A 15766-nucleotide genomic window follows, 5' to 3' on the forward strand; every position below is an offset into this window, starting at 1 on the left:
TCCACAAAGTTTTGGCAAAGTAGGAAGGACACACTAGTACTACCGCAACAATGTGAACAGGTAATGTGAACAGGTATTGTGCACACATATAAAAATACTCGCTTTTAAATATTTGAAGCAAGGAAAATAACATGATTGTATTTGTGTTTGAATGAAGTTGTCTAGCAACCAATGGTAGATAATAATAGATGGTGGCATGTCATACCTATTATGCCACGTTCCAAAGTGATGTATAGTACATTTACTAATATGGAGCATATGGAGGATGATCATAGCCATGGACGTGATGATGACCGTGATACGAGAGAGGAGGATGATCATGAGATAGGAGATACAGATATTGAGGCCATTACCTGTGAGGACAAGCCTACCATTGGTGATGCTGATTTCGATGAGCACATGAGTAGCACAAGTAGTAGTGGGTTGAATGTATTTGTAGATCTAAACACTTGTTTGGATTTTGAAGTAGATAGTTTGGCAAGGGTTGATCTCATTGAAGATGAGATTGAACCGTAGCCCATCATTGATATTGGCAAAACTATTTTACATATTGTCTCATTCTCCTCACCTTACTTAATTCTTGTATATGTGGACTTGCAAAAAAGCATTGATGTTTTTGTTAAAATTATGTGCTTTGCTAATCATGGGCAATGTTTGGAAAGCAATGATGTACACCAAAATCTCACTTTCTGTATTCTTTGTTTTGCATCTAAATATGCGTCTAATTCTCAGTGTAAATGCGCTAATACACGTGCAAATAGACGCGCTGATAAACGCAATGTTAGACAGGCCTATATTTTCTCAGTGTAGACGCGCAAATAGACGTGTTAATACATGCGCAAATAGACGAGTTGTTAGACGTGCGATTAGATGCGCCCGTAATTTCTCTATTCAAGCAATGCCTATAGACGCGTATGCTATTTTGCGCATCTGGTGGCTGCTCGCACGGTATAAGTCTACTCCTACTTGTAATCTCACTTTTTCAACTTTTTTATTCTTTAAGTTCCAATGTAATTTCCAATTAATATGGTTTCACTCTTAGAATCAAAGCTCAAGCGTCCCATTAGTGGAGGTGATCGGTGATGAGGGCCAAGGATTAGGCGCAGCTCACAAGGGCCAAGGATCAGGCCAATAGGATGAGGACAAGGACAACGATGACGATTCGAATGAGCAGTAGTAGTAGTGGTAGTAGTTTTCATATACTTCACCATGTATATCATTTTGTATATCGGCTCATTTTAGCGATTTTGTATCACCCTTTTTAAAAGGGTAATTTTGTAACAAAAAATGTTGTATATCTTCGACATGTATATGCTTCTGTCACTCGATCGGTTCATTTGAGCGATTCTGTATCACCCTTTCCACAAGGGAATTTTTTTTTTGGGTTTTTTTTGTAATTACTAAAAAAAACATTAGTGGGGCAAAATAGGGCTTGATGTGGCCCTGTTTAGCCCCACTAATGTTTTTTTTTAGAGTTCTATTAATCATTGCTATATAGTGACGTTTACCAGTGTTGCTATATATTGACGTTTGATAGCATCGCTATATAGCGACGCTTATATAGCGATCGTTCTTTTTCGATGCTTATAGCAATGTAAATAACGACCTTTGCACTCGTCAAAAAATAATAATTTAATGTAAAAAACATCGGTATTTTCATCAGAAAAGGGCCTATGCCTTGTAGTGACATCAACCTATGGCAATCTTGTTGGTTGCCTATAGTTTGTCGGGTTGAACACTCGAGTAGATATTCTTTTTACTCCCAATTTTCTAGGTCAATATCTGGTTGCTCCCTCAATGCAACATTAATCTGCATAGCAAAACGTGTTCTAAACTATTTGAAAGGCTGCACACTTTGGATTAGTTTATCAACATCATCCAAAATCATCTTTTGTAACATATCTTGATCTTTCGAGATATGTAGATGCAGACTGAGCAAGCTCTCACTTCTCTATGCGGTCTACAAGTGGTAATTGTTTCTTTATCAATGGTTGCTTAGTCTCTTGGGCAAGTAAGAAGTAGTGTTGTGTTGCCGTTTCTACTACAAAATCTAAGTATGTAGCGGCCTCTATAGTAGCTCGAGAATTGGTTTGGCTATGCTAGCTACTTATAAATATTGAACATCCTCCCTCATTTGGTACTCCTCTCAAATGTGATAATAATCAAAGTGCCATTAGTCTGGCTAAAGACTATGTTCAGCATAAAAAATCCAAGCATATTGATATTCATTATCATTATGTCAGACATCAAGAGAAGTTGTCCCACTTCTTGCAACCCCTCTCTTCCAAGATTAGCATACCTATGGTTGACTTTCAACATTTGTATATAGATGCATATCTGCATTGCTGGCAATTTATGATCAGCATTACATACTTGTATATAATTGTACAAATGCATCACTTTAACTCTATGATCAACTTATATTTGACATATAAGTTGGGGTCAGAGAAACAAGAGTTGACCTGGAGATGTAAGAAAGTGATCAATTTTCATGTACCAAGAACGGGAAGCTTGTTGATAGGAAGAGAAAGATGGGAGAGAAGGACACAAGAGTTGCTTCCAAGGAAGTGATTCTATTCATAGATCATAGACATATAAATAGCTGAAGACTAGGATAAGTTAGGGCGAGCTATATATAGCTCTAATACCCCGACTCAAACTAGGCCCTCTAACTACATATGAAAAAAAACCCTTAGGGAGTAGAAGGAAAAAACCCGAGCCAGTATATATGTATCTATGTGAAAATATATATACAAAGGATGGCCATAGGACAGTTTGAATGATATCGTGTAATGTTGGATGATATAGTGCAAAGTGCATGTGGATAGTACAAAGGCATAAGACAAGCACTTATCCTAGTACAGTGCAAAGTATACAAAGCATGGCCATAGGCCACTTTGAATGATACAATGTAATGTTGGATGATACAGTGCAAAGTGCATGTGGATAGTACAAAGGCATAAGACAAGCACTTGTCCTAGTACAGTGCAAAGTATAGGCGCTATGTTTGGTGCATGATACAGTGCAAAGTATGTACATGTGTGGAAATTATGTTTGGTGCATGATACAGTGCAAAATATGTACATGTGTGGAAATTATGTTTGGTGCATGATATAGTACAAAGTAGGTGTGAAAAATGGAAACTTTCACAACAAGACAAAGCACCCACAAACATGCACACAAACGCATTTACTGAACTTAAAAAAAAACTTACGGGCGTGTCTATTTACGCATCTATTTCTGCGTCTAGAGACCCGCATCTAATAGCACGTCTATATAGCAGATAGACGTGCGTATAGACACGCATCTAGACGCGTAAATAGACGCTCTGCTAAAAAATATAAAAAATAGACAGACGCATCGTTAAACGCGTGTATAGATGTGTTTATAAACGGTCTTATAGACTCGTTTATAGACATGCAAATAAACGCTTCTCGAAGAGATAGATGCATATATAGATGCGTTTATAGATGCACTGATAGACGCGCTATATAATATTTTTTTTTAAATTTACAGAATGCTGTGTATGTTGTGTATGCTATATAGTTACAAGAATCCCATTTCCACATTGTGTAATTCAATTCTTATAGCCAACCGCATTTTAATTACAATTCCAAATAAAACATTACAACTCCAAAACGCAATAAAATTGAAAGCTCAAAAAGTGCTTGTATGTACATATAGCACGAAGCTAAGCCACATCGTGTGGCTTCAAGTACAAAAAATAAGAGGAGTGTATATACAAGAGGCACGAAGCTAGTGGCTTTAAGTACACAAAAGAGTAGCTAGCACTACTTCTACGACTAATCCTCGCTCCCTTCCATGCTCCCTTCTGCGCTCCCTTCTCCGCCTCCTTCCTTGTCTTCTTTCTCATCTTCTTGTGCAGGGACCTGTAAACGAGGGACAACATATATCAATGTATGAAAAATCAAATCTTTACTTATAATATTGACATTATTTAATTACTTTCAAATACCTCGAGGGCCGCTCCAGTAGCCTGGATATACTACTCCTCAGTAATCAACCCGTCATGATATAAATGCCTCCATGTATCTCCTCTGCGATGGTGGCGGTGGTAGGCTGTCTCGACAAGAGTAGGGTATCTGCCCACGATATCAAGCTGCAAGACGACACAATTTGCGGAGGGGTTAGTACAAAGAAACAACCTCCTAATAAACTACATAAGCAATATAATTTGAGATCGATACTTACAAATTGGGCCTCCCATGAATCAACCCCCCCTGCTCCAAAATGCACGCTTCCATATTGCTCCATTTGGATCCTTCGTGCCTCCATGTGCTGCAGACTGGGGTCCTCCCTCGCTGACTTCATTGCTTTCTTCCACTCACGCTTGTGAGTGGTGTGGGGCGGGCCCCTTGGTGGTTGACCTCCCTCGAGCCTAGCAAGCTTTGCTAGTGCCTGCCTCTTAAGCGAAGATCTCTTATTGCCAAGTATCATAACAATCTTTGACTTGGCCCATTTATCTGTGAACTGACGATTGGGGGGGTTAGGATACCTAGAGCGAATAGCAGCGAGGGTCTCATCAGCCAACCTCTTTGGCTGGTCTTTGTAGTGGATAAAGTAATCTCTGTAATTGTTAGCAATTACAGAGCGCATGAAGGCCATGATGTCCTTTCCCCGTGCATCCATCAAGATGCCTCCTATCTGAGTGATGTCATAGAATATCGTACCATCACCCAGAGGCATGCCTAAATCATCTAAATCATCATCGTCCCCACCACCACCCCTCCCAAAGCACTGTGCCATGCATCCCCCACCGCTCTCCCTACTACTACGCCTACTACCATGTCATGTCGAGCTAGTACGCTGGCCCCTCGTAGTTGGAGACTGCACAGGACTACGTGGACCACTCATAGCTGGAGAACCGAGTCTCGACTACACAGGAGTATGCCGATGGCTCTACGAGACAGAAGGACCTCCTGACGGCATGGGGGAAGGGGCATAAGATGGCATGGCGGAAGGGGCATAAGACGGCATGGGGGAAGGGGCATAAGATGGCATGGGAGATGGGCCCGCACTGTGTAGCCAGCTGGGTTGTGTTGACTCCACTAGGGTAATCTCAACTGGTGTGGGGTGGTTTGGAGTCTATAGTGCCGACTCCGGGGGGGTGTTTAGAGTACCCGTCATATACCCATATAACTCCGCAGGACTAGGAGGGTGCCCTAAAAGGTTATAGAAGTCCCTAAAAATAGACTCTCAGAGATCAGGTGAGCCCGAAGAGCTTCCTGGCCACATGATGAACTGGAAGAAAGAAAAAAAGACAATTATTGATGAGCTGAGAAGAAAGGGGAAGGGAAGAAAAGATTACTATCGGAGCACATCTATACACGCGTCTGAGAAGCGCGTCTATTTTTGCGTATAACAGTGCATCTATAGATGCGACTGTCTGTGTCTGCACACAGGCTAGACACGCATCTAGACGTGCCTATAGATACAGTTTTAGATGCGCTCTGAGACGCGCCTATAGACACGCTCTGACAGACAGACTTTTCTAAAAAGTAGAAAAGGACATGCACCCAACACAAAAACGTAACACTGATACCAAAATGATGCGTTTCTTGGATACGAGAAAGTACAAATCCAAAGAGAGCAAACTTCCAAAAAAGATCAACTACAAAAAGACTTACCTTGGATAGAGGTATGGAAGATTCTTCTCCTTTTTCAAAGTTGCTTCTCTTCCTTGTTCACCCTCTTCTCCTTTAAGCTTGGAAGTAAGTGTGGGTGCCTTCCTCTTAAGCGTCGAAGCTATGGATCTACTAATAGCAAAGAAGGCAAGCCGCGCGAAGTATAAGTAATGTGAAGAAAAGCAAAGTGAGCACGCTAAAAGCAGATTTAAAAGCCGCGTCTATAAGCATGTCTAATAGCGCATCTATACACGCATCTAAATACACAAAGCAGACGCGGTTTTAGATGTGCTTGTAGATGTGCACCACAGAATAGACAGACGCGGTTTTAGACGCGCTTGGAGATACGCACCACAGAACAAATAGACGCGGTTTTAGATGCGCCTTTAAACACGCCACAGAGTTTAAAATTAAATATTTGAAGAAAAGTAAATTTTTTTGGGTTGTTTGTTTGTAGGATGTCTTCATCTTCAACAAGTAGCTCCAGTGAGGATGAATCCCTCCATGTCCACCATCGCGAAATAGCATGGAGCTCGCATGGAGCAGGATGATATTTTTACTGCAGCATCGACTCCACTGTTTGAGGGTTGCACATTCCCTATTCTACGTGCCTCCCTTGAGTTACCCTTTGCATAAACCATCTATGGATGGACAATGCAAGTTTTAATGCATTTCTCAAGTAAGCTTTAAAGTCTATTTTGCAAACATGGTGAATTATGCTAGTGGGTCAATTACTCAAATGCTTTTCCTCATTTATGGTCTTCATGTGCAGGCTATTGTGTAAAATGCTTCCAAGGGAGAATAAATTACCGACCTCAAGAGATATGGCAAGGCAACATGTGACCTCTCTTGGAGGATTAGATTACAAGCGCATCCATGCATGTGTCAACGATTGCGTTTTGTTTCGTGGACTACATAAGGATGCAAGAGAGTGCCCTACTTGTGGAGAGGCAAGATATAGAGCAGATCTCAAAACTTTGGACGTGCCTCGTAAGGTTTTGCGACATTTTCCCATAATCCCTCGCATCCAACATATGTTCAAGTGCAAATCCATTGCAGAGCTCATGTCATGGCATTCCTCCCATCGATCAACCGATGGCAAGTGGAGAAATCCCGTAGACTCTCCTGCGTGGAAGCATATTGAAGACACATGGCCAAGCTTCAAGGAAGAACCTAGGAGCTTGAGACTTGGATTGGGTATGGATGGTGTGAACCCATTTGGTCTCAAAAGCACCTCTTACAGTGTATGGCCAGTGATATTGGTGAATTATAATCTTCCACCCTCTATGACTATTAAGAAAGGACATGTTATGCTGTCCCTTCTAATTCCAGGGAAACATAAAGTCAAAAACCCTTATGTTTATTTGGAGCCTTTGATTGACGAGCTAGAGATACTTTGGAGAGGTATCAAGGTGCATGATGTGAGCAGGCCTCCCTCGTCACAAGACTTCAACTGCAAAGCAGTCTTGATGTGGATGATGCATGACTTCCCAGGCTATGGCAAGTGTTCAGGTAAGCATTGCACTTCTAATTATTAATAGGCAAAGGATGTGGCACCCTAAACCCACCTTCAACTCTTAATTGCATCTATTGTTCAGGTCTCACTACATCGGGTTACCATGCATGTGTTGTTTGTGGTCCTTCGCTAGTTGCCTCACAGGCAGATGCATTGAATAAGGTCATCTATGATAATCACCATCGATTTCTCCCACCTGATCATCCTAGATATATTTCCCCTTGGAATGAAGTCCTCCCACAATCACTCACTGCGGGAGATTGGATGAGAATTTGGGATGGTTCCATGACTCCTCCACCACTTGGCATGAGCCGGTAAGGGTTTGTAACTATTGTGTGCTATATTGGCTGGAAATAAAGATTGCCCACTAACACCAACTTTTGTTTAGATACTCCATCTTTTATCATCTGCCATATTGGTCCCACCTCAAGATCAATCACCTGCTTGATCCCATGCATATCTTCAAGAGTGTGGCATCTACCATTTGGGAGCATTTGAATGGGACATGAGATTCCATAGGCATAAGGGAGGATCTACCTACCACAGGGAGGATGCGTGAAGCTTGGCCAAAGAGAGACCAAATGGGCATGTTTTTTTATCTCGTGCACCGTGGATGTTATCAAAGCTAGAGATGGCTACGGTGAAGCGTGCTATTACTACAATTCGTACTCCCACTGGATGCATGAGGTTTTGAAGGGAGCCTTTACAAAGAGCAAGAAAAGAGGTGTAGAGCAATTATATGCCTTGAAATCTCATGATTGGCACAAGATGCTCCAAGTAAGTATTTTATGTGCATAATATCTTTTTCCTTTCAAATTTCTGAGTGAATAATTATAAGCAACTAATCAACCACCTCCTCGTGGGTTCAGTTCATACTACCTACTAGCATTTCACGTAGTGCATCGAAGGATGTGAAAGATTGTATTTACAAGATGGGCGAGCTTGTGAGGTACTTTACATGATACAAAATATGATGTGTATCAATGCTCCATGCAAGGTGTTCATATTGCTAATATGGTGTACTTTTTCATTTCTAGGTATGTGAGCTCAAAGGAAATAGATCCCACCACACTTGAGAATGCTCGAGTTATGTCAGTGGAGGTGGTTTGTTTAGTGGAGGAGACATTTCCACGTTCTATTCTGACAAGCCAACTACATCTTATAGTGCATTTGGTGGATGAGATTGCTATATGCGGTACTATACATGCACGATGGTTGTTCTTCCTCGAGCGCTTCATGAAGACCTTGAAGGGCTTCGTGAGACAAAATGCAAGACCCGAAGGTAGCATGGCCGAGGGTTGGTTGGTACAAGAATCACTTGTATATATTTTTGAGTTTCTTGTTGATGTGGATAGCTCTCTCCCACGACTATGGAGAGATGATGAAGACCTAAGGATGACCTCTATTGTGCCTCAAGGGAAAGGACACAACAAAGTAATAGACACGGAGTTGCATATCAACCTCTATTGCATGCTTAATAGTGATGTGATGAAAAGATGGGTGACAAGATACGAGGATGCAAAGGCAAGAAAACAAGAAGAAAGGGCCCTCTTTCGTACACACCACGGATCTCGTGTGCCATACCCTCAGTATCTAAGAGCACTTCCAAAGGATATTCATGTGGATTGGCTCCTTGATGAAATGGAGAAAGCAGAGAAAGACGAGAGGATGCATATCACAATGGAAGAATGGAGGTATGCTAGGGGATGCATGAGCAAGGTCGGTATATAGAATGTTATGCATAAGTTAGGAGCTTTCAATAATTTAGATTGCTTATTTAATTGATTTTTTCTTGGTATAGTGCATTGTGTTCAATGCTATATGGTATGAGGGCAAGCATTTTCGAACACAACGGATTGATGATAAGAGAAACACACAAGATTGTGGTGTCATTGCTAGCTTTGAGGGAGCCAATGGAGCCATGGATGATTATTGTGGCATAATCCAAGATATTATTAAGCTTGACTTCCGACGCTTCTTTGTGTATGTTTTGGATGTAAAGTGGTTTAAGGACGTGGTGGAAAGAGGCCCTAATGCAACAATCAAACGCCATGCAAGTGGCTTTGTAACTATTGACTCCACAAAGTTTTGGCAAAGTAGGAAGGACACACTAGTACTACTGCAACAACGTGAACAGGTACTATGCACACATATAAAAATACTCGCTTTTAAATATTTGATGCAAGGAAAATAACATAATTGTATTTGTGTTTGAATTAGGTTGTCTATCAACCAATGGTAGATAATAATAGATGGTGGCATGTCATACCTATTATGCCATGTTCCAAAGTGATGTATAGTACATTTACTAATATGGAGCGTATGGAGGATGATCATGGCCATGGACGTGATGATGACCATGATACGAGAGAGGAGGATGATCATGAGATAGGAGATACAGATATTGAGGCCATTACCCGAGAGGGCGAGCCTACCATTGGTGATGGTGATTTCGATGAGCACATGAGTAGCACAAGTAGTAGTGGATTGAATGTATTTGTAGATCTAAACACTTGTTTGGATTTTTAAGTAGATAGTTTGGCAAGGGTTGATCTCATTGAGGATGAGATTGAACCGTAGCCCATCATTGATATTGGAAAAACTATTTTACATATTGTCTCATTCTCCTCACCTCAATTCTTGTATATGTGGGCTTGCAAAAAAGCATTGATGTTTTTGTTAAAATTATGTGGTTTGGTAATCATGGGCAATGTTTGGAAAGCAATGATGTACACCAAAATCTCACTTTCTACATTCTCTGTTTTGCATCTAAATACGTGTCTCAATACACATCTAATTCTTAGTGTAAATGCGCTAATAGATGCGCTAATACACGCGCAAATAGACGCACTGATAAACACAATGTTAGACGAGCCCATATTTTCTCAGTGTAGAGATGCAAATAGATGTGTTAATACATGCACCAACAGACGAATTGTTAGATGTGCGATTTTACGCTCGCTATTTTGCACGTCTACCAAGCACGTCTATAGTTGCTTTGTGTTGTTGTGTTTGCCTAGAAATGTAAACTTGTTTGACATAGTGATGATGTATAATCAAGGCTTGAGATCTTCAAGTTCGATGTTTGAGCTCTTTATCTGAATAGGAGACCTTGTCGTCTCCAAATTCAATCTAGTCCAACCTCCTCAAACCTTTGTAATCATGCCTTCATATTGATCACAAGTTACACATATATAGCTGAGACCTAGTTCAAGTTAGAGCGAGTTATATATAGCTCTAACATGAAACACTCTCCTTGGAGCTGTAGATGCAAAAGATGTTGGCAAGGTTAGCAGATACCTAGGATATCTAATAGGTCACTCCTATGCATCCTTTCACATGGATCTTGGAGAAAATGTGATGAAAACTATTGGGTGGAAGCATATTCATTGTCCTTACATTAATTCTATTTTATTTACCTTGGCTCACATGTAAGAAAACTCATTCAAAGAAATTTGAATCTAGCTTTCATTTGGTCTTTTTGGTTTGGTTATCCTTATGGGAAGTGCAATGCCACCATAAGTTGGAGAATTGTCTTACTTCCTAAAGATAGAGGTGGGTAAGAGTTCTAGATCTTTCAAATCATCTTATAGCTTGAAGATTTGATATGCTTAGTCATTCCTAGGAATGTCATCATCCATGACTACATATTCTTAAAGCTCTCTTGTTGTAGAGCTGAGAAGTATTTGAATAATTGATTGTGATAATCTTCTTCTCTCTAAGACTAATACCAAAGTCAAGTTGGTTGGTCTACCACACACTATAATCATGCATTGGGAGTTCCTTTAGGAACTATACTTAAATAAGATGGCCAGTGCAGGCTGGCTCGTAATTCACTAAAAGTTTGAGAATATTATCTAGACACAATGTATATCCCAGAATATGGTTGAGATTAGGCACATGAAATGGTGGATCCTAGGTCTTCTCTACCTTAGAGCTTGGGAAAACTTAATGGGTCTTTCTTATAGGTCTTCCCTTGGGCCTGAAGAAATAGTGGAATGCCATGCAAAGACGCTTTTGGCTATTGATTGGCCATGCATCTCTCTTGATCATAATAGATAGAAAGACTGGGTTGTTTTTAGCTCAAGCCTTCACAAGATTTCTAGCTAGAAATTCTATATAGAAATTACTCCTTGCATCAACACTCATTGCAGAATAAGGGATATCAGGTGCTAGGTCACCAAATTGCATTGCTTCTGAATCTATTCTTGCTCCTCTCGATGATAGACTAGTTAAGTTTTGGTTGGAGCTCTATGACTGGTGAAAGACCTAGGCACAGGAGGCTACTAGATGGTCTTTGTTGCGGATGTCACACTTGGCTTGAAACATCGCAACATTTGTTTCGGACTTGTGATCATAGTAACATTAGACATAGTAGAGTTGCCAAGGTCCTTGGGTTGAATCCGTCACTAAAATGTTGGGTTTCGGGTGACTTCTCCTCTCTTCTAGAACCACTTGATAGAGAGTGGCATAACATTAGACATACTAGAGTTGCCAAGGTCCTTGGGTTTAATGTGCACTAAAATGCTAGGTTTTGGGTGGTGTGATAGGGCACTCCTTTTTTCAATCTAAATATTCTAGAGAGCATTACATCAATGGGCTTCAGTTCACTTCTGGTTTTTTATGTGACGTTCCTACCATTGGACTACGTGCAAGCTTGTGCACATATACTGAAAATCATTGCACATATGTGAAACATCTGCGTTTCATGCACCTCCGGCACTGAAATTTCATCTCCGGCGTGGTGGGGCCCGTACCACCCTCTACAGACAAACCAAAGTGCCCTAGAATTATCATCAGGCGGCCATCACTTTTTTATCTTTGTCTCTTGGACTCTCACACATCTTCTACCATTACTTTCGTTCCCTGAGATAGTTGATTGGTACTACTACACACTTCCTAAAATTCGACGTTATTGTGTCGTGAAGGTAAGACCTAAGAAGGTAGAACAAGTAGGAAGGGAAGAGGACGGCTAGCTTATGTGCACAACCTCTTCGAATACTACCCTTTGTTTTGGCGGGGTCAACTGATGATGATGACCCTAAGTCACATGTTGGAAAATGAAGTTTTTAACTTCAAATTGGACGTTTTGAACAGAGGAGAATGCTTGCTTGGTGTTTCCTTGAACTTAGATGCCAGCATAATTAAATCTGTTCGATTTGGTCTTCTGTTTTTTAAATCTCACATAAATCGAAGGGCTTTTTCCGAACTCACAATATTGGCTTGGACTATATTGGTGTGAGCGTAAATAAAATATGAAGAACACCTGCACGGCAGTAGGTTCTGCTTTTCCACTTGATTTTATATCTTGAAAGAGGCGACCTCCCTGCGTGCGTTGCAGCTTTTGAAATATAAGGGATTCAAGGGATTCAAGGGAGATTTGAGAGCTGCGATTGATAAGCAAAAACGTAGTATGGTGAATTCGTTGTATCAAGAGATCGAACCGATTCGACACGTTCGGTCAGTAATCACATTTCTTGGTATTTGTTTAATATAATCTTTAATTTTTCCAAAATTCCACAAAAAAAATCGTTACTTGCAAGTGTTGGCTGGATCAACTCGTTGATCAAAGAATATCTAATACCCTCGGCGGGATCGCGTTTGCAGACGCCATGCCAAGAATGATAGGTGGCCGCAGACGACAATTGCCTAGTATTTCAATTCAATAAAGAAATGGAACCAAGAGACAGTTTGGCTGTCGATTGTCGCAGTAGAGACGAGTATTTGTTTCGCCACTCCACGGGCGTAGGCGAAGTCCCCGGTGCCACCCACGATGGGAGCATACTTGACAGCATCCGTGGCAACATCTACGCCCACTAGACTAAGGGAGCCATTGTAGTGCGGGGTGGCGAAGGTGAACGTCTGTACGAGGAAAAGGGTTAGGATCTCCTTGCCAGCGTCCCCATACAATCCCTGGACGCGGCCCAATTGCGTGGAGTTGAGAGAAGCAGCGGAGGTGAGGGGGTTATCGAAGGTATGAATGATCCCGAAGGAATAATTCTGGGCCTGGACGGGTTGGGCGGACTGGATGGCAGTGAAGGGGGCGGGGTTGTCGAGATAAGTGTTATTCTGCACGGCTATGTACATGTAGAAGTCGAGGGAGTGGGGTTTGTGGGCGGTCTTGGCAGCGGCCAGCAGCTGATGAGGCGGGCTGAGGAGGGCTGAAAGGGCGAGGGTGAGCCCGAGGAAGAAGGCGATGCTGGAGTTGGCCATAAGTGCAAATATAGGAAGCAGCGAGTTGCAGAGAATGAGAAGCGTACTAGGAGGCTGGAGCGATGTATGCTAGCGGAAGCCTTAATGTAGTTCGGGTAAGGAGGCCAAAACCTCTTCTTGCTTTTATAAAGAGAAAGACGCGGGTGAATGTGTCGACCGTGACTGCAGGTTGTTGCTCAAGCCGTGAAAGTTTCCACGCAGCTTGTTGGTTAATTTACGCAATTGACTGAAGAAGAACCTTCTACGCGTAACGTATACAGGGGAAATTACCCCTGATTCTAAAGAGCCAGTGTTGTGTTCTCTATCTTCGCAGCAGATTATGTGCAAAGGATTTCAATATGCATTGAAAAGTCTCCGTTTACTTTCATTGAAAAGTCTTGATTAGTGACGAGATTTCGAATTCTCAACCTTGCACTTTGGCAAACCCCCCCCATCCCCACCTCTCTGCCAACGTCCGCGATCGGCTCCAGCCGTCAGATATTGCCATCTTCTATTTGAGAAAATTCAATCGGTGGACCTGCCTATCGATGTCACCCTTACAATCGATCGGCCTTCAGGAGATGTGTTGGAATTCTGAGGAAAGGAGCACCGAGTACAGGGGGTGCCATTCCCCCTCCCCTGCTACGCACACATGCCTCCCCACTACCCAAAACGAATAGTGGGGAGGGGGTCAAGGAGAGAGGCTCGGGGAAGAGAAGGAGGTTCGGGGCGAGGAGAGAACTCAAAATATGCCACAAGGCAGGAGTTCGAGGCGGGGCAGACTGTCACGGTGAGAGACTGAAAAAGGTGCCACATGGCACACTGTAGCGGGGGCGCAAAAGCTATGAGGCAGAGGGGTAGAAGTAAATGCGCCTAACTATGGCAGACTCTGAAGGTAAACCGTTGGAGGAAACGTGGGTGCAGTTGGGGGAAGAGCGCGGTAGAGCAGCTTAGCTGGCACAAGGTCCAGACATGGAGACAATCAGAATCTGATGTGGCACACATCCAGATGCTATGCGCGGCAAATCGTGATCCTAGGCCAAGGCATCTGCATCCAGTTTTCCTACGTGGCAGAGGCAGACATGGTAGCCGCCAGCAGACTGGCAAAGGGCAAACATGGCGCGCACAAGTCCCGTTGGCTGGCCGAAGGGCACACATGTAACAAAGCGGAGAGATCGGCCACATGGCAGGCGAATTGCAGCACGTGGGATGAGCGCGTGGGGGGATAGAGGGACAGACAACTCGCATGAGCGCCACGGGGGGACAGACGCACAGTTCGCGAGGCAAATGGCCACGTGGCAGCGGCAGCATGCAACAACCTCACCCTCAGCAAAGGGTAGTAAATGTTTAGGGGGTGTGCGGCTGCAAACGATCACGTGGCAGCGACAGCGGTAGCGCTGTAACAACCTCACCTGTAGCAAACGGTAGTTTTGGGGGGAGCACAGCACCACAGTGGTAGACACACACCAAGGACACGCGACGAGTGGCCACATGGCTGCAACTGGCATGTGCAACGTGCCATGTGGCATGGCGGCGTCAGTGGGCAGACTGCATGGTGGTTTGCGAACGCGGCATCAGGGTGAGTTGCAGGGCAGAGGGGCACCACATCGTGGATTGCGCAGCCCTTTGTCTAAGCTCTAACAACACAGAGCTCTAACAGCACGCCAGAGGAGTAAACGCTCTGACGACCGCGTAGAGGCTACCTCGCCACGTGTCCCAGCGCTGCCCCACTAGATTGGTCAGCAGCTCCGAAGCTTGGGTCACTGGATAGAGAGCCAGGTGGCACAGGCACTACATGAGCACAACTAAATGGCGCACAGAATTCCACATGGCAGCTCACGGCCTCGGCCAGATAAAATGCCACATGGCACCCAAAAACTGCGCGGGCCAAGGCGGATTAATATGCAAGAGAAGAGATGGCGGTGGTTTTTTGAACGCCCGCGCCACCACCTTCAATGCTCTCACTCTCCAAAGCTCCCTCCCCATCGCGTTTGGTCTTTTCCTCTCCATTCCCAATTTCCCACTCCGTCCAGCTCCGTTGCCTCTGCCTCTGCTGACACCGCCTCCATTCACGTTTCTCTCTGACGCCTCCGGCTCTGCTGACATCGTCTCTCTGTGCGTGCTGACAATGCCTCCTCGCTGGACGGCGTCAGCGTCCGCTCCTGCTCACTCCGTTCAGCGCCTTCGCGTCAGACTCTCCCCCTAGCTAAGAACACCTCAAAGTCCATCAACGTCGTAGCCCACGGCCTTTCGTCAACAAATTCCATCCCTATGACCATCAAAATCCATCCCGCCCCCATCAAGTATTTGAAAGCATCTCTCTCTCTCTCTCTCCCTCTCTCCCTCTCCACATTCTCTCTCTATGTCTTTCTCTCTCTGCACGTTCACTCTTTCAATGTCTCTCTCTCTCTCT

General features: G+C 43.4%; 1 protein-coding gene across 1 annotated transcript; it reads right to left on the reverse strand.

Moving 5' to 3' along the window:
* Positions 1-12809: 12809 nt before the first annotated feature.
* LOC147903600 (dirigent protein 20-like) lies at positions 12810-13399 on the reverse strand. The gene has a single exon (XM_087372952.1). It carries the CDS (start codon positions 13372-13374, stop codon positions 12811-12813), a length of 564 nt encoding a protein of 187 aa, XP_087229078.1. The 5' UTR covers positions 13375-13399; the 3' UTR covers position 12810.
* Positions 13400-15766: the final 2367 nt, after the last annotated feature.

This window comes from Dipteris shenzhenensis, chromosome 3, assembly GCF_047967505.1.
Source record: "Dipteris shenzhenensis isolate YYH24624 ecotype China chromosome 3, Dip_SZ_1.0, whole genome shotgun sequence".
NCBI lineage: Eukaryota > Viridiplantae > Streptophyta > Polypodiopsida > Gleicheniales > Dipteridaceae > Dipteris > Dipteris shenzhenensis.

What these genes read in the sequence shown, in the direction of transcription:
- LOC147903600 (XM_087372952.1), bottom strand. Translation starts at nt 13,374, where the DNA reads ATGGCCAACTCCAGCATCGCCTTCTTCCTCGGGCTCACCCTCGCCCTT.